At 39.4% G+C, this 23,777-nt stretch overlaps 1 protein-coding gene across 5 annotated transcripts in view; it reads left to right on the forward strand.

The window, feature by feature from the left end:
* AMPH (amphiphysin) overlaps positions 1–23,513 on the forward strand; it is a 141,920-nt gene extending 118,407 nt beyond the window's left edge. For 3 of the 5 annotated variants that reach the window (XM_069007827.1, XM_069007823.1, XM_069007826.1), the window contains 8 exons: positions 609–641; positions 2,060–2,110; positions 4,163–4,288; positions 10,292–10,348; positions 15,697–15,831; positions 17,126–17,392; positions 19,692–19,793; positions 22,367–23,513. In XM_069007827.1, coding sequence (XP_068863928.1) covers positions 609–641; positions 2,060–2,110; positions 4,163–4,288; positions 10,292–10,348; positions 15,697–15,831; positions 17,126–17,392; positions 19,692–19,793; positions 22,367–22,474 — 879 coding nt within the window. In that variant the 3' untranslated portion in view covers positions 22,475–23,513. The remainder of the gene's footprint in view (positions 1–608; positions 642–2,059; positions 2,111–4,162; positions 4,289–10,291; positions 10,349–15,696; positions 15,832–17,125; positions 17,393–19,691; positions 19,794–22,366) is intronic. The other 2 variants (XM_069007824.1, XM_069007825.1) reach the window with 2 other exon arrangements.
* Positions 23,514–23,777: the final 264 nt, after the last annotated feature.

Consider the following 23,777-nt stretch of genomic DNA (forward strand, 5'->3'; position numbering starts at 1 on the left):
GATTGTTGTACCAGGAAATTGAGGCTGATAAAGAAGAGGTACCTACCCTAGTATGTAGCCTAGTCTAGACAAAGAGTTCCTTAGGCCATGCATAACCTTGTTGTTTTAAAACATTCCGTTTGTGTGTTTCCTACTGCCCTTCCTAAGCCCATGCTATTCTTTTTTTGAAAAATTGCCACTCAGCTCTTAATAGTGTGGTGCCCTTCAGCCCTTCAAGCAGGCTGACAAAAATGTATTTCAGAATGGTGAATGAAGTGTTGAACTGTGAAGACACACTGTGTCTGGCAGCCTTTGTGTTTTATCTGTAGATCTTTAAATGCACCTGGTCTTTTTTTTAATTATTGGGTTTTAAAAACATTTAAGGTACACTGCTTTTTCTTTTTGTCATTTTCTTTAAGCTTGTGATGTCTGTTATCAAATAGCACTGTTGTCAAATTTCTTGCTGCCTTACCCTCCATTTTATTATTTTTTTCTCTCTCTTTTTTTTTCTTATTTTCCTCTTTTTTTATGTCTGGCCTACATTTTTATTTTGCAAATAAAAATGTTTTGACTCATGTTCGGTTTTAGTAAACAAATGATAATTTATTCTGATCTTCACTTCTACTTAGGCATCCACCATAGCATTTAATGGATTTGCACAGGTAAGAAATAAACAGGTTTTGAGATCATTTATTTTCTGTGCTATTAGGAAGGCATTAGAACTGGCTGTACAAATTCAGGAAATCTGTTCTATAGGCAAGCTGCATAGCAACATCATACTGTGTCAAATCCAGACCCTGTCTGTTGTCAGAAACTCTTGGATGTTGCTAGAAATATTCTGATACTCTTAGGAGTCTTGGCCTGACTGAGTCTAATAGCAAAAAATCTGACTATCTTGGTGGGACAGCTATTTCCTCCTAAAATGGCTGGTCTAGTTTTTTTATTGTGCTCTTTTGTGGATTATTTTTCTCACAATCCCAAAATCCTATAAAGCAGGTTTTCAGTTTCAGTGACTCTGTGTGTAAATACATAGTGAGTTTTATTTTTTTCTTCATCTTTATTTTCAATTAAGATATATTTTACTCTCAAAGTTTAACCAAAATTATTTATTTGCTGCGGTGCTGATGGTGAGTCTGTGGTACGCATCACAGAGATACAGCGCATAAAGACACCATGTTTATGCTTTCAAATTCCAGGGCTGTGTCAAGATCCCAAATTTCAGGTGCATAACCTGGGGCCTCATTATTTTCCAGCATTCTCTTAGAGACTGGCTCAACCACAGCACAGCCTGTACACCAAATTTTAAAACTGCCCCAAAAGGCTCAGCTTATACGGGGATGGAAATGAGTCTTCCAGTGATTAACAATTCTGCTCCAGGACATTGAGTTTAGTAAAGGATCCAGATGGAAGAGGAAGAGCACAAGGCTCTAATAATTAAGGCAGAATGTTTGTCTGGGGAAAATAAATATTTGCTGTCTCCTCTGTGGTAGGAAAATAATTTGGCCCAGCAATATCTTGCAAATTAATTGGTTCTGAATGAGTGAGATGTTGAAAAACACCTCAACTTTTCTACTTTCTTAATGCAGGTAAAATTTTGTATTTGTAATTACTGTAGTTATTATTCAAATAAAAGCCTATGATCAAGAAGAAAGTAGCTTAGAGCTACTCTCCAGGAGGGCATACTCTCCAGGCACAGCCCTGTGCAGTCTGCAAAAAGGATTCAGAGTTCCACAACTTAGAAGTCCATTGCACCTTAAACAAAGTCCCTGTGAATCACATGTATTTAATGAAGGGTGTGAATCATACATTTTCACTACCTTTAGGGAAGTGAAAAATTTTCTTGGTCTAGAAACACTGAATATAAAATTGAAAAAGTAATGTTTTTAATATTAATAGTACTCAGATAATCTAAATAAATATTAGAAATAATTTTTAGTTAAGTTGTATTTGCCATCTTATTCTATGTCAATGTACTTAGTGACTTTAACTGAATAAACCATTAAAAAATCAGGTCTTTGATGGATACCTGCAAATATCCTGTCTCAAATATTTTTGCATTGTTTTTCATTTCTGTATCTAGGATATCTCTGCATTTACAGTGCAATCAAATGAGAATATGACAGAGTCTTTGGTAAGTGGTGGCTTTTGCTTCCTTTATAAATGTCTTGCGAAAAAGGGTACAATTTTTCCTTTGTGCAAAGATACTTTCACTTTTTTTGTGTTTTCCATCCTTTAAATCACACCACCTTATGCAATTCTTCCACCTGGAAGAGCTGGTGGGTGATATCATTGTAGTTGTAAATCCATACTCACTGAAACAATCTTCCACAAGGATAGCACAGAGCAAAAGTAAAGAAGACCAGAATATTGTAAGGTATGTTCATTTTTTAAAGGTGTAGTCAAAGAGTTCATTTATTGCATTTAAGAAATTACTAGAATGAGTACTATGGTCCAGTGTACAGCACTTACGTGATAGTACATGATGGCTGTTACATATCTCCAAAATTGCTGTAATTTTATCTACCCACCACATATTAACAGTAGGCACAGTCTACTTTTAAGGAGGGGACAATCTTTTTGGAAGTGATCCTACCTGGGCAGTTTCTTAGCTCATCTTACAGTCTTTGCTTAGCCTGTGGCAAGGATGAGAATAACAGCATTGCTGGATGAGTGCTATAGTTACTTAATAGCAGCAAGGTGATATTTGATGTTATTTAATGTGGTGTTTGTGTTCATGACCATTACTGAATACTGTGAGAGTGTTTTTACTTGTAGCTGCAATGTGGTAACTTGTCTGATTTATGCTTTTCAACAAGTGACTTGAAGCATATCATAGCAATCTGCTTTATGTTACTTGTGATTTTAAGTCTGAAAGAATCTTCCAGCTTTAAACCTCGGGAAACTCATTAGTCCTATTACCTGGGATAAATCTACTTTGTGTTTCTCATTTCAGTCCTTTCTTCTTATGAAATTCTCTAGAGCTGTCATTAATACACTGCACAGAGAGATTTGTGCACAGTATGGTATAATATACCGTGAGTGAGCGCTTCTTAATGCTGTGCCAGATCCTGAAGGTCTTGCATAGGCAAACTGCTCTGTACCTCATTAAAAATCAGCCTGCTTAAGGAATATATGAGCAAAGAATTGAGAGGCTATGGGGTTTTTTTCCTGAAAAATATCAGGAGAAGATCTTAGTATCTTAAAGAATTTCATAGAAGCTGTCTCTTCATCACAGGAGATACCACATTCTAGCCAGCAGCCTGTTATCAACTGCAAAGCAATTGCTTTTGAGCTTCATATTATGCTGAGCAATTTGTTCATGACAAATTAATCTGTTGGGGTTATTCTATCTGGTTGAGTCAGCTATCTTTATAACTTAGTATGCTGAACACAGCTTGGAGCTCTCCCCTTGTTATGTGCATGTATTTGCAGAGTAATGTCTCCATTGGAGATCACACCTGCTGTGAGCTATTTTGCCACAAGACTGAACATGTTGCAGGGCTGGTGATATTTCATAGATCCTTTTGTTGGAAAACAAGCTGAGGCCAGAATTTAAAAGGGTGGAAATCCCAATAGTGAGTTGATAAATGGATGCCTTGTAGGTGATAGAGAGCTCAAGAGAGAATGCATTTTAGTAAGAAACCAGGGATGATTGCTAGAATTCATTGCTAGAATTCAATCAGTCAGTTTGTCTTTTTCATATAAAAACTGTTTGAATCTCACTCTCTGCTCATTGCTTCTTACCCTCACTGGAGAAGGGACTCTATTGTCTGCAAACAGACAGAACCAGGGAGGAGGAGATAATTTTTAAAACTCTTATTTGGAGACCAGCGTTGGTACGCATGGGTGCCAGTTTCAATTTCTGGCCTTGCCAGCAGTTTCTGGAGCACTTTGGAGCAGACTGAGTGCTTTCCCCCTTGCTTCCATTACCTTTCAGTGTAACTTAGGAAGCTATGATTTCTTTCCTGATGAGGAAGGCATGTAGGACTGGCTCATTTTACATATAGAACATTGATGATGAAAATGCCCTTTACATGCTGTATTTTACTGGGGACAAAGCCTGGCAAGACTGAGTCTGAAGCAACACTGTGCCAGGCACAGTTCCCTTTCTCCCTCTTCCTCCCCAACATCATATACTCCTCAACAATTTTTCCACTATCTACTTAAAAATGAATAACAAAAGACTGAGGCTGAAGAAGCTCCACCTGGGGAACCTAAGGTTGAGGAAACCCCTGCTGTTGCTGCTGCTGCTGCTGTGGAAGAGGAGGCCATCCCTGCTGAGCCTGCCAAGCCAGCAGAGCAGGCTGTGGTGAGTGCCACCTTTTGGTATGGTGAATGTGCTTGCTGCATTTCAGCAGCCATCCTTTCCACTGTCATCCTCCATGGCTAGTTTTCCCAGTGCCTGGCTGTGTCACAGCATGCCTCTCTAGCACATGTCCTCCTTTCAGCCCTAAACTGTCATTCCTCTTACATTTGGCATTTTAGACTGAAGTTTGGCTGAGTGGTTGTGGTTTCACAGGTTGTAGTTGTAAATCCATACTCACTGAAGCAGTCTTTCACAAGGATAGCACAGAGCAAAAGAAAAGAAAACCAGAATATTGTAAGGTATTGTAAGGTTCATTTTATAAAGGTGTAATCAAAGAGTTTGTTTATTGCATTTAAGAAATTACTAGAATGAGTGCTATGGTCCAGTGTCTGGTGCCAGATGAACTTCAGAAGGGGAAAGAATTTATGCCAATTTTAAATGACATTATTAGCAGTTTTCTCATTTCATTTCAAGCACTAAGCCAATGTACATCTTGTATGGTCCTTACTGGAGCATGAAAATTACAGAAAAAAGTTACTGTAATATGTCTACAAGGCTCACAGTTTTTGAAGCCTTGTGAGCCAACAAGAGAACACCGAACACCAGTTTGAAGACTTTTTACATGTCAGCATTCAGGAAATGAAGGAGAAGAAATTACAGCTCTGCATAAAGAATAAAGCAGGGCATCCAATATCACTATAAATTAAGAGGTGGTCTGAGACAGTAGGCATGGGGTTTTCCTGCTGACTAGCATCCTTTTTTATACAGGTATCTCAGTTCATATTCTTTTTATCCAACTGAGGTTCCTCTCCTACACAGTATTGTCAGAAGGTCTTGGTGGTTGATCATACCCACGGGCTAAGAAACTCTGGAGGAAAACTGCATCTGTTTTTGTAGTCTGACATCTTTCATGTTTTCCTCAAGACAATAACATGTTCAAAGGCTCAAATGAGTTGCTGGTAGAATATGAAGATTACTACTGGAAAACTGGATGGAAAAAAGGAGTTGTTTTGTAGGTCAGTTCCTCTGCCACAGAAGCTGGTGGAAGATACATATAGCTGTGCTCTTTGTCTATCGAGCATAGTTTGATGCCATAAGTGTTCTTAGAAGAGAAGGTTTAAGGCTTGCTGAGCTCCACTTGGCCTTGAGGGAGACCCTGTGTATCTTTAGCTGCTAAGCAGGGACGATGATACCCATGTGACCATAAAATCAGGTGGTTTTCAGTAAGCATTTGATACACTGCCATATGGATATCAATATTAAGCTAATGTAGATGCAAATTAGCTGAAGAAAGTGGAAGTATCTGTAGACCTATAAATGTGACAGCAGAGAGCATGGATAGATATCCAATTATCAGATATCAAGCTACTGAGCTCTTCCTAACAGAGGAAAAATTATTTATTGTGTGAGGAAAGGTGGGCAGTGCTAGATGGGCTGTTCTGCAGGACTTTGGGGGAAAGGGCAGATAATACCTGTCTCTGTCCAACCTTACCCATTCTCTGGGGATGCCTAGCAGCATTGGACCTATGGAGGGAAGTAGTCACAGTGGGTTCCCCAGAACTACGTTTAGGCTTAGTTCTGATTACACTTGCATGAACTTTGAGTATTTGTTTCATATTTTAATTCACTTTTGCTTGGTTCCATGGTACACACTGGAGCAAATGATTTCAGGATCATTCCCTTTACTAACATAACTGGATGAAGAAAGCTTCATAGTCCGTGTAGACCAGGCTCTCCCCTTCTGTGTGTTTTCAGTTCATATTGTTAACTCTATAGGAAGGCAAAAAGTGAAATTACCTATTTGAGGCACATTGTTTTGTCAAACTGTTGAGAAAAATGCCTCATGTAAATGTGATGGTTTGGAATAAAGAAAGTGGGAGGGAAAGTGGATAGAGAAGAGATGGGAAATGAGTCATTGATCTGGAGCTCTTCTCTTCCCATGAGTGCATGGCAGGGAATTATGTGAAAGAACAGATACTAATGAAGCCAAAAAGGTGGTTTTATTTTGAAGAAAAAAAAAGTGTTAAAGAAGTTCCCCATTTTTCCAAAAGGAAGCATTTTTGTCTTGCACTAAGATAAAGCAATGCTCTGAAGCCTGTTGCACATTTTAAGCACTAATTAAACAGTCTCTCTGCAGCACCGTGCATTTGCTTGCTGGCTGGCATGACCTTTTCAGTTGATTTTGCTGCTGAGGAGTTCTGGGTCCATGGCCTGTTGTCAGCTGCTCTGGCTGAGTCACAGGAGTGCAGAGCTATTGGGAGAGAGGCAGAGAGAAGCAATGCAAGAGACAGACTAAGAGCAATCCAAGAGGAAGAATATAGGCATTAAATAGAAGTTAAACAGTTTTAATTAGGTTTGTTCTTGGTGTTTTGTTGCTAATTCAAAATGATGTTGTCTTTACTAATTTGGGAAAAAAAAGCTAAAGTGTTGATTTAAAAATGCCTGAAATTGAGCGACTGCATTTGGTTCTGAAAGATTGTTATTTCAGGGAGGGTTTTCTAGGACTTGCAAAGAAGAGTTTTGAAGATTAGGATTAATGACAAATATGTTCAAAGCTAAGGAAAAATACACTGAATTGCGAAAGGTGAAAACATGTCATTTCCCTGCAGCAGTTCTACATTCATTTGCTTTATGAGTGACAGTTTCCTTTAAAAGTAGAGTTGTAAAGTATTAATAGATACTGCTTCATTGGGAATCTCTTACCGAGTTTAGTTGTTTCCAGTTTTGAGCGACAGCCAGTCCTCAGTTCAGTTTTTCTGTGGTAAGTTTCCTGTCACATCCCGTTAATACAGAAAATTTATGGCATGGATTCCTCATTATAGGAACTTCAGAGTAAATTTTCTGGTAGGGTGATCGTTTAAATTATGGAGAGAATGGTCCAAGGGATAGGGTACCATTTGCCTGTCTGGGCATTTTGGATTCAGTTACTTGCTGTTTCATAGTCTGCCTGATCAAGATTGCCAAAGCTTCATTAGAAGACCTGGTCAGAATTGCTGCCTATCCCATTCCATATTTTTGTCTTGGTCTCCAGTGCCATAGAACAAAAAGTTTTTATTAGTAGCTGTCAACAGTTGGTCCTTTTTGGTGAGGGGATAAAATATCTGGTAATTAAAGGGACGGGATGACCATATGTGCCAACAGAAGAAAAATTAACCATGGTAAAAAGTTTGTGCATGGAATTCTCCACACAGAAAGAGTTGTTTTCCTGTTTCTATAGCATCCCCAAAGGCAGCTGTAAATCCAAAGGGTAGTCTAAAGGATATAATGCATTAACCACTGGCTTATTTCTTTTTCAAATTATACTACCCCTCTCACCACATCAATTTTTCACATTCAAGCAAAGATAGCATAAGGACATCATAATAAAGTGAATGCTTATGAAATGTATTTATTTCCCTTTCTTCTTTTCCTATATGTGAGACATAGCACTTGGAGATAAGCTTTTCTACTTCCGCTGCATTTACTAGTTTGGAAAGAGCTTCTCAGTGCTTTGGGTTTGATGCCTGCCTGGATTCTGATGTTCTCCCATTACAGGAGTCATACACTCAGCTAAATACTTTGGTTTTCAGAGCAGTATATAAGCATATGTGAAGCTACCTCCTGATAAGCTCTTTGCAGACACTGAGCAAGTACAGCAGAGGCCGGGGAACAGCCTGCAACCAAGAGTATCTAATTACAGTGGGTTCAATCCCACTGTAGGTACAATTCACAGTGCCCAAGTGGTGGAGCATGTAGTTTGGGAGAGCAATACAATGGTTAGATACAGAAGAGCGGTCAGTTGTGTCCGGATTCTGAGTGTGAAACTGAGTGTGGGTGCAAAATTGGAGCATAGGCCATTAAAAATATATGGCTCTCATATACAGGAGAGAACTGATGTAGAATAGTATCCTTCTGTTGAAGTCCGCAGAAGCAGATTTTTCTCTGTGGAACCAGGGTGTTAGTTTACTAATGTTATTCCAGTCGTCCTTTTTACTAGGGTTTCATGCTCTAAAAATGATACAGTTTATGCTATCATGCCTCTCTTCTCAAACTCCATTATCCACAAAATCCCAACTTCCAGCTAATCAGAAAAGCAAAATGCTACTAAATTGACTAGTACACAATAGTCAAATTAGCTTCAGGAAAGCCCAAGCTTTGGGGAGCAAGAGAAGCTCTCCTTACTTTAACCTTTCCAACCAAAATTGTGCTTTCAGTTAACCTAGAAAACAGTTCTTACTTAAAAATATGCATATGTTAGATTCTTCTGCAGAGATACCCAAACCTGGGCTGATGGGATTCTTACCAGAGAATATTGCCAGGGAATTACTAAGAAAATGGAAAAGACTGACACATTCCTGACTTTGAAGTGCAAGATTATACTAATTTCTCAAGGCAAATTGTAAAGACACCTGCTGGCAGAAATTCAGCACTTTTTGCTAGTACAAGTAGGGAAGTCATCTGTGTACTGACTTGCAGTTGGACATAAAGCTTTTATGGGCAACAGTATATCTCTGCTCTACAAAACAGAAAAAAGATTTCTCTGGGTGGCTCTGTGCATGCATGCATCAGTGGAGTGTGAAATATTTATATTTTGCTGTTGATATTTATTTCTTTCTATTTAAGACCCTCTACAGTCTCCTCAAACTTACTATAAAATTGAAGACCACATAGCAGAGGCTTGGCAACTTAAAAAAAAAAAAGGAATGAATCATTTCTTAAAAGGTTATATAACACTGCAATTTTAACAGGGATACGGCTGTAAGAGGTTTCTATGGCAACACTACTGTCAGCATCTGCCTTGTCCTGGCATCTGGGCATGTTTGGGGCTTATGACTGATGACAAGCAATACTAGGTTAGAGTAGAAAAAAAGTGAGTGATATGAAGTTTGCATGTAAGTCAACATCCTTTTATTAAAAAAGAAACATGCAACCATTTCAGCTGAAACTTTAAGGAATTTTGGTGTGATAGCTGTGTGTGTGAAGGCAGGTAGCTGGATCCTGAGTATGTGAAGTTTCCTGGCTTCTGACTGCTAAAGCAGACATTTCAATATACCATGCCCCCAAGTATGTTTGCATAACTTCTCTTCACCCCTACAGGTCTTCAGAAAAATCTGACCAAAATCTGACCTAGCTGTGTCAAAATTTATTAGCAAAATTTATTTTCATAATGGGGCTTTGACTTGTTTTTGCTTAGCAGAGTGTCTTTAGAAATAGCTATGTCTGCAGAGAGTCAAACCTGAACAGCTAAGAAAGGCACTTCCAACTGTTCCAAACCAACCCTGAATTTTAGTGATTTTGACTGTTGGCCTTTTGTAGAAAAGGACCTGGTGCTGGTAACAAGTAACAAGTACTGTTTGGGAGGAGCTTATTACCATTCAGTGCATTCCATCCTTTGAACACCTAAATCGGTGTCAGATTTGGAAAACCACTGATGTCTAATTTTTTTAATGTCAGGCACCTGCTACATGTACCACTGAATATGGACCCAAAGTAAGGTAATTCTGGAAAACAAAAAAAAAAGAGAACTTTGTGACCTACATCTTTGTAACAGCCCCTTTAAATGAGCTGCAGGAATTATTTTTTTGAAGCTTAAACTGAAGCCCTGGTGAATTACAGGAGCAGCAGCAGGTGATAATGGAAACAGTTTGAGTCACAGGTGGGAGAAATTTGAGCTTGGTGGAAACTGCCAGGTTGCTTACTAAACAATACTTCAAAGCTGGTGCTGTTACAAGAATACTGGTAATAAAAGTAAGTAAAATTGTCCTTAACACTTCCAGTGTGATGATGATGACATATGCAAAGGTTTTTTGTTTAGCATATAAATACTTCTATTTCAGATGATATGTGACAGTATCTTTGATATTTGATATATATTTGATATTTAATAGTATATTACTTGCTCATTTAGCCATTCATTTCATTGCATCCCATACACAGCATGCTTCCATTAGCTTGATTAATACCAATTTCACTGCAGCCATTGCCTCAGCATGAGTAAGATGATGACCATATTTCCTTTTTATACAGGAGAGTGTCGAGGCAGGGGGTAAGGAGACAACTGGAGTTGCTGAGAAGGAAAGTGAGGTACATATTAATAGACTTGAGTATGGTTGTGCTTAAATATCTTCAAGAGAACCATTGCAAAAAATTTGTCATTTACATGTCATCAATAGGCAGGCCAATACAATGCAACTGTGACCAAGCTGTGGTATCTAGGTCTAACACTGCACAGATATATCTGCACCCATGGCATATATTCTAACAGATCATCTCTCATTCAGTGCAGGATTTATCTTAGAAACTGCCTGTTGCAGCAGTATAGAGTGATAAATATTTCAGGGCAGCAAACAAAACAGCTCCATGGCTAAAGGAGGTATAATGCTGTTTCTATTGACATTTGGAAATACACTGCATAGATTCCCAGCAGCTTTTACAATTTCTGTATATTTGTTTGCCTAGCCTTTCTGTAAACTTCTTTATAAAAAAACCCTATGATTAATCATTTCTTTTTCCTAGCTCAATATGCCCTGAGCTATGCCCAGATACTTGAAAATAATCACATTATGAGTTGGTTTGCTAAAGTGCAATCTGGCATCAAGTTAGATACAGTTAAAATCAAATTACTAAGCAAATTAAAAGCTCAGTGACATACTTTAGGCTATGCATATGTGGACTTGAATGATTGCATATTGCTATATTTCTTTAGGGGTGATAAAAGTACTTATTCTGAGTCCTTGTATACTAAAGTGAAACTACAATGTGTTCAAATGTGCACAGAGGGCAGCACAAGAGGAATGGCTGCATATCATCCTCAGGGACAGAAGTAGAAACTGGGAAATAAATCCTAGTTATTAATTACTCAGGATTTGTATCTCAAGGTGCTGGCTTTTTTGGGGTTTTTTTGTGCTTTTTTGTTGTTACCATTTTGGTGCCACGATATATACAAAAAGGTAATAAACTGGTTTCAGAACATGCTAAGTTCAGCTGTCCAATCTTAGGTTCCTTATCGTGCTGTAAAACAGCATTAGGTCTGCTAGAACCAAGGATATATCTGTGGCTGTAGGGCATACCAGTGTCACTTGGAAGTGAATTTGGGACTCACTAGTGCTGTATTCCTCACCAGCGCTGCCACATCCACATGGAAGCCAATGGCATTGCATAGGAAGAAAGTGCAGAGTGGGAGTGGCAGATCAAGCCCAGCTTGGTATAGACACAGTCCAAGAGAGTGTTGTGTTGTTCCTCTAGCACTGCTTTGTCACTCCCAACAAGTCTGGTTCAAGAAGAAATATGCAAGAAATGCCTCACTGTTGTGCTAGCACCAAGACTAAGTCTTTGAAATCTTCCCCCTTTATTCTAATATTACTTGTTCACTCTCTTAACTGAGAGTGAGTTTGCCTGTGTTCTGTTTAAAACTTTTTAAATTACTATATGCAGAAGAGCTGCCATAGGAGATCAAGTTATTTGCTAAGCCAGTATTTGACTGGTAATGGAACATGGTCCCTTTGGTACTCTGTAAGTTGCATAACAAATTCTCCAGTAGTACTTCACAATCTTCCAAGACTTTGCAGCTGATGCATTCCATAAAGCATGATGATTGGTCTCTCTTCACATTAGCTATCTTAGCTGTGGTTATAACCAGCTGTCATAAAAATTACCCATTCCTGTTCTAAATCCAGCCATGGGGCAAGAACTTCAGCTCTGTAAGACCAGTGTAGCTTAGGGAGCTCCTCTGGCAGACTCCAGCAGCAGGCTTGGTATCCCTTCTCCTCTTCCTGAGCTCTTTATCGCTCTCGACTGAATTGTGGCATTGTGTTGAGCTGACAGCAATGTTAATGAGAGAGTTAATGAGTTAATGAGAGTGTGGATCAGCTGCATCCTGGCTAAAGGAGAATTCACATCTGTGCAATTAAAACAGTTGGGTGGTTCTATCACATCCTTCATTATACTGGATGATCCTTTCTTTCTCCCCTGTGTGCTTGGTGTAATGGGACAGCTATCCAAATTTCAATAATACTGCTAGAGATAGCTAATTTGGAATACTATTAGACTGGCTGGTGTTATTAATTACCTATATAAAACAGATCTGTAGGATTGGCTTTCAATATGAAGTAATGTAATAAAAGTAGCTGTATCTGCAAGGATGTGGTTCAACATAGCTGGGTATGAATTCAACCCGATGCCTTTTTTTTTTCTCTTCTGTACTTATCAAATATTTGAAGCTGATAGTGAGGTTTTTTCTGTGCTACCTCACATGCCTTTTTATAAAATCTTTTTTTAATTCTCTAGCTTTTATTGGTTTTGTACTCTAAGACAAGAACAAACGATTGTGTGATTGTGAGCTGTGGTATACATTTAGTGACTCATGACTGCAGGCTGTGAGAGTGTCACCCTTTCACTGTGGGGCATTTGTGAGCCGATTCATGTAAATTAGTATTCTCCTCCTTAGTGAAATAAAATGGGCTATACAAATCCAATAAATAGAAAAGAAGTTGTTGATCCTAATCAGAATAAACAGCAAGATCAATTTCTGCAGCATGCCCTTAGAAATGCATGGTGTAAAATCAATCTGATGGGTACTCTATTTCCATTCTTTTCTACTAGCCTCTTCCAGGACTTTTACACTCATCATTTATTTGTATATCTTCCTGGGTCAAGACTGCTGAAATTGGTAATACTATGAGTGGCAGACTTGCATGCCTTATAGAAAATGTCAACATCTGACCTAATCTGTTGATGTTATTTCCTTTTACAAAAGAGCATCCTTCAGCAGCAGCAGTTTCAATTTAAATTAAAGTTCCCCAGTGAGTTCTATAAATCCATATAATATTTTCTGACTTTAAGGATTCCAGGAGGACTTCTTTATCACATCAATTAATAGCAGCAAATAGGAGTAGTGGTGAATATTAATGTTGCTAAAAAACAATGCCTGAAGAGTGCTTTTGAACAGTTGCTAAGTTCAGGTAGTGGAGCCTCATCCACGGGGTAAAGATGAAGCTGAGGAAACACAGAGCATCAGACTGTTCACTGGAGATTAGAGAGATCTCTGCTAACTTTGGTTTGACATTGGTACCTTGAAAAGAGTTTTCCTTCAGTGTTTTTTCCTTTATCCTGGAGCTATCTGCTGTAAGGTAAAAATTCTGTCTTGAAGTTAATTAGATTAAAACAATGAGTTTTGTCATTTACCTTCAACAGTCCAAACCTTAAAGTGTATACCCAATATCCTACTGTAAGCATTATATAGCAATACAAATGTTAGGGTGATGCATAAATTACAAGTGTCTTGGTTTAAGACAGTTTAAAAGGAGAACACTCTAGCTTGAATTGCCTCCCTTTATAGGTTCAACCAATCCCTTTCCACCACCAAGGAATGAATACGAGTAGATGTAAGTGAAAAAATAACAGTTTACTAACAAATGAAACAGCAACAAGCAAAAGTTAACAGTAAATAAACTGCTAGATACAAAAAAAGCTAAATCTTATGAACTCATTAGAACAAAAAGAGACCCAAAATGCCGGCAAACACCCTTTCCCGAAGTAGGGCCCAACAGGGGCGACTGCGTGGGAAAGACAATGGGACAAGATGGTGCTGAAAAGTGGAAAGAACTCCACTACTAGAATAAGTAGTAAAGTAGGTATGCTTTATTCCAGCGCTGGGACGCACAGGGGATCGCTCCTCCAAAATCATACGTGCCGACAGCTGCATTCAGCTCGGTATTTATCGGGTTACAAGTTCCATATTCATTAAGTTTCCTAACAAACTTATACATATTCATCACCTAGCCCCGCCCAGCCTCGCTTCGTATTATAATTAACTCAAACGTCATTTACATCCGCGTAGCGCTTGCGCAGTGTTATTTGGTGGTTGTGGTAGGGGTCTTCCGAGGGTCTTGTGATGAAGTCAGGGGAGTCTTCCTCGTCTGAACTTTTCACCTTTCTCTCCTGCACATGCTCTTTTATACCTTTGGCCTGGGTTTAAGCTTTGGCACTGGTTTGAGCTAGTTTTGGGATGAGGCAGGATGTCTGTCTGAGACTCCTGCTGGTCTTATCAGTGGTCTCTTATCTTTTCTTCCTGCTCTGGTATGCTGACCAAGCTAGATGCATTGTTCCTGACAAACGAATTCTTCTGCTCCCCATCCCCCTGATTCAGTGCCAGATGCCTTCCGGGAAGGCAAGAGCTCATGGAGCAATTCCGGCGGCAGACGAAGACCTGACGGTCCATGTGGAGTCAATGCCCTCCTCACAGCAGGAGACAGCAGGGCAGGCAGGGCCAGGCAAAGCAGCCGGCCGGGGACCACTCATGGCTGACAACGACCGGGGCCAGAGCCGCTGCTGCTCCGCTGCTGTCGGCACGGTACCTCGGCTGCAGACAGGCACCTGCAGAATTCGTCCCAAGGCAGCTCAAAGTCTCTAACTGCAGTCTCTCCAAGACACGGAAGAAAAAACCCCAAAAATACGAAAGAGAACCCAAAAAGGGAGAAGCCTCTGCTTAAGCAAAGACCAAGCAGGAAAAGGGGGCGAGCTGCCTGCTAGAGCTGACTGTAATAGTGCCCACGATAGCGTCCCGCCCCAGTTTTTCCTGGCTGCAGGGTCTTAAAGAGACAGTAACAATTTAGGGAACCAATATATAGGGAATACAATAGCCTTTTGAGTTACCCACAACAAGAAGTAGCAGTTTCAGCTGGATGAAAGATTAAACATTGATCTAGTAGTAGGCAGGTACTTTTCTATCCACCTTTCAAGAGTTGGAATAAATCATGCATTAACTTCTCAACACAGACTGATCAGAAATTATTCAGTCACAGCCAGACTGAATTAGCTTTTATGTACCTTTTTATACTGACATAACAATAGATCTTTGTGGTTATATTTTTTCTGATATTTATCCAGATGTAGAATATATTTACTTCTGGTGACATGGCCTGATGTGTAAGTTTCTCTGTTAGAAAGGAATGTATAATTAAGATTACAAGATTTTTGGAGCCAGGCAAGGTCTAGAGGTAGGTGACTAGCTAGAGAAGGCTTGAAGCCTCTTCCCAAGAACAGATTCCATTAGCAGGGTCCTGTGGACCCCTGCATAATTTGCAAACTCCTCCTCCTCAGCAGAAACGAGTGGTAAATTTCTTCCACAACCGAGCTGGAAGACAAGGGAAGGAAAACAGCTTTGACAGTTACTCCACTCATAACACCTGAGGACTCTGCTAAATGTTGTCTGGTGAGGTTTCATAAATGTCTCTCTCCTGCCTGTTAATCAGCTTCTCTGAACAAGCTTGTCCCCAGCACTACTCTTCTCCATAAATCAGGAGGAGCACCAGTGAACTCAAGACCATAGGTCAGCATCACACAGGGAGGTCACAGAGCAGAGGCTGGTCCATGTTCTCTCCAGCAAGTATCTGTAACTCATATCCTGAAAGGTCCCTCCACTCTGTTTCTAGGCGGTACCCATTGGTGAGACTGTGGCATCAGAAGACAGTGCGGCTGTGGCAGCAGGAGCTGCCACCACTGAGCAGGAGGATGTTGCTGAAGGTGACAAACCTCAGGGAGAAGAAAAAGAGGCAGATGTGTCTCAGGTAACTCATGTCAGTGCATGGGAGCGTGTGTTAGGGGAAGCAGGACAGATTCAGCAGCCCGAGAAAGGCAAGACTACTGCAGCTCTGTGCCCCTAGGTTCAACCAGTACAGGTTCAACCAATAGCAAGGTTGATGTTCTCTTGGGACAGCCCTAGGAAGGTCCCATACAGGGTGTCCTTTCTTTTAAGTCCTTACTTTGGGTTGTGCCTGCCTTTGTGTCTCTGTACTCCCCTAGGCTTGTGGAGATGGGACTTGATGGCCCTATGATGGCTCCTGTGATGGCTTCTATGATGGCCCTGTGAGCAGCATGGACAGCATATTGTTTGGCTTCTCCCCCACTGTTGTCTCTCTGTGCCCCTCTGTGGAGATGACATTTATCACATAACATACCAGGGCTTTCTGGAGAAATAGGCAGAGAAACAATTGGATTTTTCTTGTATCTTGGCACCATGTCCTATTATCAGCAATTACTTTGTTTCCTGTAAGTCATGGAGGTCAAGGCATGTATCTGTATCTGGCCTGCTGCCTTTTCCTCTGCAGCCTCTGAGAGCTGGTAAACACCTACTAGAGCAGACCCTGTAGCTGGGCAGCCAGTTACCACCTGTTGTCACTGCATATTCTATTTCATCTGTGCTCCAGGCTAAGATGGTCTGGAAGAGGATCAATGAACGTGTTTTTTTCAGGTTCGGTGCTCCAACCAGTTTTGTTAAATGATTTTTTTACTGGGCTTCATTATTGGTCAGATGCTAGATTGGTTAGATTTTTTGCTCTCTCTGCTCCCAGTTACATTGCTGTAAATCAGAAGAAATCCCTTCAGTCAAAGAAATAGGTCATATTTCCTTCTTTTGTCACCTTCTATCGCTGTTATCCTGCTGACTTGAATTTCCAAATAAAAACAGTACAGTGACTGCTGGAACTAGTGGCTTCACTCAAACTTGCTGAAACTAAAGAGCAGAGGAAAAAGGTTAATTTCCAGGAACACTGAAAATGAAGCCCAAGCTACCTACAGAGAATGTTCATTATTTAGTGTAATAATGTGTAAAGTAGGTTTAGGAGGAGTAAGGGGAGCACTGATAACAGAGAAGGGATTATTCCTTGACATTCTTGCACAAATACTGTTTTCTGTCTTAAGAATTCATGGTAAAGAAAAAAGAAATTCTCATCCCCATATATGCCATATGCAATAAACAAACAATAGTGTTTTCCTGCTTGAAATAAAGTACTAAATAGTTTTGCATTTCTTTTCGGGGGGTGGGGGGATTGTTGGTTTATTTTTTGGGGTTTTTTTCCCCAGGAAAAGGTCAGCAGCATCCCTTCAGTAGTAATAGAGCCAGCATCAAACAATGAGGGGGAGGGAGAAGAACATGAAGTCATCATGAATGAACCCAAAGATGGCACAACAGAGATGGGCGCTCAGATCACTGACACTTCTCTCAGTGAAACTTCCCAAGCTGGAAATGATCAGAAACCTGCTGAAGAAATCCAGGCTGTACTTTCTCAGGATCAGCCTGTACCAGCAGAGGATGCAGCTTCGGCAATGCCACCTGGTTTTCTCTATAAGGTCTGCTTCTCCATTCTTCTTTTAGATATCCCTAGCTTCTGTGGGTGTGTCTTGTCTGCACATGTAGTGTCATGATTTCTTGAGGCCAAAGGATTCTTAGTTTGTCAGCCACAGGCACACACGAATACATGCAACTACAACTGTAATATTATGTTGTTGCTTCATAAATGAAGTCTGAGAAGATACATTTTCTGCATGCTTCTTGCTGTGCATATCCTTATGTAGCCATAAGATTCACTGAAGTACAAGAACCCTTGAATCTCACCAAATGACTGCTGAAAATTAATATATTGAATAAGACTGCACTGCCACATAGTTAATTAGGAATATTGTTGATATATGCTAAAGATATATCTGATATGCTAACAATATATTTGATCTCTAAGGTCCCTTGCAAACCCAAACCATTCTGTGATTCTATGATCATTAAAAAAATGGCATTTTCTGGCCTGAAAATCTATAGTGGAAGTACTGATTCTATTGAAACCCGTGGCTACAATTCATGGTAATGAAGCCAAAATGTCATCCAGTAACTAATAATAATATAAACTATTAGGATAATCAAATAGAAAAGTTAAATGAGGCATAAGAGAAATTCTTTCCTTGGCTGGCAAAACCCCAAGGGTTTCCTGGTTTACAAGGTTCTTTGAAAATACTTTTCACTTAGAATCACTGAGCAGCAGAAAAGCTCCTTGAGGATGGATGAACTTTACATGCTTCGTATTATAATTTGCATAGTTCGGACTAATTAGTCCCATAGCACTCTCTAAGTATGCCATTCTTTTTGGTCTATTCTCATTGCTCAATACTTTCTGCAAACTCTGTGGATAACAGTAGAGTAAAGGTATGCAACTCAGACATGCTGACATAGTTCATCTTTTGTTTTTCGTCACACTCTCTTGGGTTAGACATAGAGAAGGAAAACCAGAATATATGCTTGCCATCTGGTTCTCAATGCCTCTTTTTTTCATAATTGCAGTGTTATTGTGGCACTGTGTGTGCTTTGAGAAAATTAGACTAGCTATCTTTTAAGGAGATAAAACCATTTTCTTAAAATGGTCTGTTCACAATGACATGCTGATCTTGCCAATGTTTTAATAATAACTCCTTTGAAAGGCAGATGTTGGTGGCATACCCATCTGCTGGTAAGTGGGATCTCCTTCCAGGGCAACCATTAAGTAGGGTTCCCATTACTCACCTCTTTGATCACCTGTTGCAATGGGTACTATATGACCGACTCAAATTTTTATGGATGTTCACAGGAAGAGTAGTACAGCAGTGGGCACAACAAGAAAATGAGAGAATCTGAAGTTCCTGAATTCCTTTCTCAATTTTATTTGTAAAATCCTGCCACCCCTCTCTCAGATCTCATAATGATAATGGGGAATGAAAGGAAGTTCCTTACATGGGAGGAATAATGGTTGGCCGTCCTTGTCCAAGAGGCAGGACTTGTGGGATGTTGCAGTATCATCTGTCCTTGAGATCTTGTAATCTTGGGAAAGGATCTTAAGTTTCCTTTGATAGTCCCAGAAAAGGAAACTATCGTTAAGTTGTCCCTGCTTCTAAGGAAATGTATAAAAACCTGACATGAATCAATGCCTTTTTTATCAATTTATGTCAGATCGAAGGAGGTGATTCTGTTCTTGTGAGATCCCACCTGGAGTGCTGCATACAGTTCGGGTGTCCCCAGCATAAGAAGGACATGGAATTGTTGAAGCAAATCCAGAGGAGGGCCACAAGGTTGATAAGAGGACTGGAGCTGTTCCCATACTAAGACAGGCTGAGAAAGCTGAGGCTGTTCAGCCTGGAGAAGAGAAGGTTGCATAGAGACCTCATGGCAAACTTCCAGTATATGAAGGGGACCTACAGGGAAGCCCAAGAGGGACTCTTCATCAGGAACTGTAGTGACAGGACAAGGAGCAATGGGTACAAATTGAAAGAGGAGAAATTTGGGTTAGATATTAGGAAGAAATTTTTACTGTGAGTGTGATGAGACACTGGAACAGGTTGCCCAGGGAGGTTGTGGATGCCCCAGCCCTGGCAGTGTTCAAAGCCAGGTTGGATAAGGCCTTGAACAGCCTGGTGTAGGGGAAAGTGTCCCTGCCCATGGCAGGGGAGGTTGGGAATAGATGATCTTTAGGGTCCATTACAACCTGCTAGCATTCCATGATTCTACAATAATTTGAATGTACCTATCTATAAAGGTGAACTTTTTTTCAGTCAAGATTTAGCAGATAATTTTGTTGATAAAATATCTTCATTTAGATCACATCTATATGTGTGGTGTTATTTTCTTTAGGTTGAAGTTCTACATGATTTTGAGGCAGCTAACAGCGATGAGCTTAATTTAAAACGAGGGGATATTGTACTAGTGATTCCTTCCGAGACCACAGCTGATCAGGTAAAAACATGTGGTTCTTGCTTTTGTTGACATTTTTCTTTGTCTCAACTTTTTTTCTCACACATTATAGTTAATGGGAATGTGTATTGAAAATGACGTTACTGTAATAAAACACAAAAGATTTTACTTATGCCTTTGTACTTAGTTTCATTTCAGACTAAATGACACCGTTGACTACACCTGAAGTCACAGATAGATGTTATTAGCAGGATCTAATGACCTCAGCATATTTTTTAGGGGTTTTTTTGTGCTACATTGTAGTAGATTTTATACTGCCCCACAGGTACACAAAAACTTCATGCAGCGGATGACATATAAACTCTGTGTTACACTGTTCTGTATCATCTTGTCTTAATATTACAGTAGAATTGATTACGTGCTCCCTTAATGTTCAGAATTTTTATGTGTGGATTTGTTGAAATAATGCAAATTCACCTACAGAGAGCACTGAGAATGCACAAATTGTGGTGTTCTATAGCCTAAAGGTATAGAAATGCTGCTTTGTGTTAGGTGCTTCTGATAAAGATAACTTTGCCCCTCAGAAGCCTGAACCTGAATTAAACAACAGTTTAATTTCATTTAAGGCATCTAATTTTGTACTAACATTGCATTTCAGGTGATTTTTTAAACAATTATATTCCATATGTTAAACTGAATTGCAGTGAAGTGTGTTGATTTTTGTCGCTGCTTTAAAAGAAAAGACTGTACTGTAGCATATTAGCACCAGCCACCCCGTGGGCATCTGTTGGTGCCTGTAGTGTTGGTAAGAAGTCTCCCAATTCATTTGGAGGTTGAGAGGTGGGGGACTGGATCCTGCCTGATCAGGTAGCTGAGAGCACTATTCTGAATGAAGAATATCTCTTAAAATAGGCCTAAATACTAATGCTCTAAGCACATATGAGTCCTGAGAACTGTTTGAAATTGTTTTGCTGATTGATGCTGTTCAAGGGTAGGTAATTATCAGTTCTCTCAGCTGAGCTTTCTTCTAATTCAAAATATGAATACTTGGCTTTCCTGAGTGGTTTTTTTTTTACTTAATTCAGAACAAAATATTTATACTACAACAGGTACATAGCTCTTTTTATAAGGATGAACTCTATTACCCCTACTCAAACTATGCCGTCTTACCTCATGGGCAGTTCAAGTGATTTTATTGTCAATGTTTGCAGAATAGCACACTGCTCTAAGGATAGAAAAATATGCTCTCTGACTTTAGTCTGTTTTTGCTATGATATTAGGTGTGAAATACATGATAATTGGTGAGTCCATGAAGTATAATTCTTCTTCTGGTGTGCGTTGAAATTCCCATTAGCATTAATTGAAGTAAATTGTGTGCAGGGATGGAGAAAATAAACCTTTATGTATTCATGTTTCTGAAGCCATTCCGTTCATATCTTTATTGCACATTATGTATTTCCCCCTCATGTTTAATGTCACCATAAAACTCAATACTTTAGTCTTTTGCCAGGTACTTAGTTTATTTATATAGAGACTTATCTTTGTTATACTTTATTCTCCTTCAGAAGAGACCTATCTAAAGCTGTAATTCTAATACACCTGGTAACATCAATCTCCATTTGAAGCAAACCAATCCCACCCAGTGGCTTTTTCCATTAGTCTTGTGTTGAAGTTATTATCCAGTAAACTGTGTATTCCTTTCTACAGTCTATGCTGCCTGTGCTAGAGAGCTGCAGTTCCTCTATCTCTCAGATATTCCACATGCTTCAAAACATGTCCTCACTTAAACATACCCAGCCACTGTCATAGATAAGCTGGATCTGCTTTAACAATAGTTATTTGGGGGCAGACAGCCCCCACCAGCACATGCAGCCACCCCATAATCATGACTCGATGGTGTATGTGATTATCTGTTCAAGCTATTCTATCTCCATGTGTACTGTCTGTGCAATAATAATATGGCAGCATTAGAAGTTCTGTTTGTCATGGCTTTGCTCCAGTTCCTTTTCTTTAAAGGAAAAAGATAGGGAGTTTCTTAGTTAGTGAGATGAGAGTAGATTGGTCATTTTTAAAAATACCAAAATGATTTTATTACAGGTAGAATTTATCACACTTAAGAGAACCCAGTACCTCCCAATAGGAAATCTCTCTTTTGGTTGCTTGGACTGCTGGTGATTTGTTGATATTTTGCTTGTCAAATTCTGGTTTAGGTTTCCAGGAGTTTTTTGAAAAATAATTGCATGTTTTCTATAGATAGTAACTCCTGAAATTGCAAGAACTGTTCTTTCTTCTGACTGTTGATACATGAATGAGAGAAAAAATATCATAGGGGAAAAAATTAAGATTCAGAACTATTCTTCCCTCATATATAGTATTAAGTTCAGCCAGGAGGTAGATGGGCCAAAGGCTGTATTGTGTGCTTGCAGTCACTTGGTCTCACATAATTGTGGTCTGGCAGTACAGAGAAAATGGTCTGTGCAAAATTAGAGGCTGCTCTTTAACCAAATCACCAAATCTTTTAGCCATGTTACTCTGAAACATCTTCAGGTCTGAAGATAATAGTGAGGAAGAGGGGGACGCCTGAAATTTAAGAGACTCTGTCTTTTTCTTTGCAGGAGGCTGGCTGGTTGACTGGCATTAAGGAATCCGAGTGGCTTCAGTACAGAGATGCAAATAGTTATAAAGGACTTTTCCCAGAGAACTTCACACGCCATCTGGAGTAGTTCTCCCAGGCAGACAAATGTAGTATGAAGCTCAGTCAGTAGGTTTTTAGCCTCTTTGAAACACAGGAGCCCATCTTTTTGTAGTTTAATGGTTTACAGACTGGTGCCAGACAAAGCTAGTTGAAACATATCAAATGAGCATGAATGCAAACAGTAAAAAAGTAATTTCTGGAGCAGTACATGGGAAAAAATCAGACAATGAAATTTCCTTCTTTGTTCACAAGTATGTGGCAACAGGTTTGTTTGTGCTTCGTCAGAGCTATGGTGATCCTGTATTTGATCCTTTCCCATGAAATCTGAAATTAGCTTCCTCAATACCAAAACCTTAACTTCTCTGCACTAAGTGTATTGTATTCCTTTGCACTGCAGAAGATTTAATTAATAATCCTGTAGTTATGAGGTCAAACTATTATAAGTTTCATGTGTTTTAAAGATAGTTAACTTCTGCAACGTTTTCCAATGTTATTTTTGGACATGTATAATATATATACACAAGAACTTTTACGTGTATATATAAGTGCATATGGCTATATATGCATTTTCACAACTTCATTGTAGTTCTTTGGCTGTGTAGTATCATCCAGTACATGCATTGCTCTTTCACTGTCTGGCATTACAGGAAACAGTTTTGTTCAAAGCAAAACTAGCTGCTCCATTGCCAAAATATGATACAGTATCTGTGTTTGTAATGTGAAATTTTCATTCTTAGATGATGAATAACATCATGTTCAAAGCCGCTAACCTTTGAGAAGGCATGGCTCGGTCTCCTCTTCCAGCTGCAGTAGTTACAATGAGATAACCTGGAGGCAGAGTTGTTATGATGCTAATCTTCACTTTTTTATTTAATTGGCTGAATACATTTTCAAAAAGAAACAGAACTAATCTCTGAGAATAAATAAACACAATATATTTTCACTATATATATTTATGCAGCGTACCTTCACAGAATCTTTTGAAGTAAGATATAGAATGTATCCTGTATCAAAAAGTCATCTGTAACTTATGTTTTCCAGTGCTGTGTCATTAAAAATAAACCTTTGGTCCAAAGAAGTTTCTTCTGTGGTGCTTTTGAAGTTTTGTAAGAAGTCCGTTTAATTTATACATTGTATTATATAATCTAATCTTAATTTAATACCTCTTTTTCCAAAGGAGTACAGCATAACCAGGTGCAACATCTAAATTCTTGCTTTCAACCCTAGTTGTGGCCAGAATTCCAAAAGGTCTGAACCCCAGCTCATCATGTCTCCCTGCTGCTCTTCCTGTTCCCAACTGACCACCAGCTAATATCTGTCCACTGAGGAAG

The sequence above is a fragment of the Aphelocoma coerulescens genome, chromosome 2 (genome assembly GCF_041296385.1).
Source record: "Aphelocoma coerulescens isolate FSJ_1873_10779 chromosome 2, UR_Acoe_1.0, whole genome shotgun sequence".
Taxonomy (NCBI): Eukaryota; Metazoa; Chordata; class Aves; order Passeriformes; family Corvidae; genus Aphelocoma; species Aphelocoma coerulescens.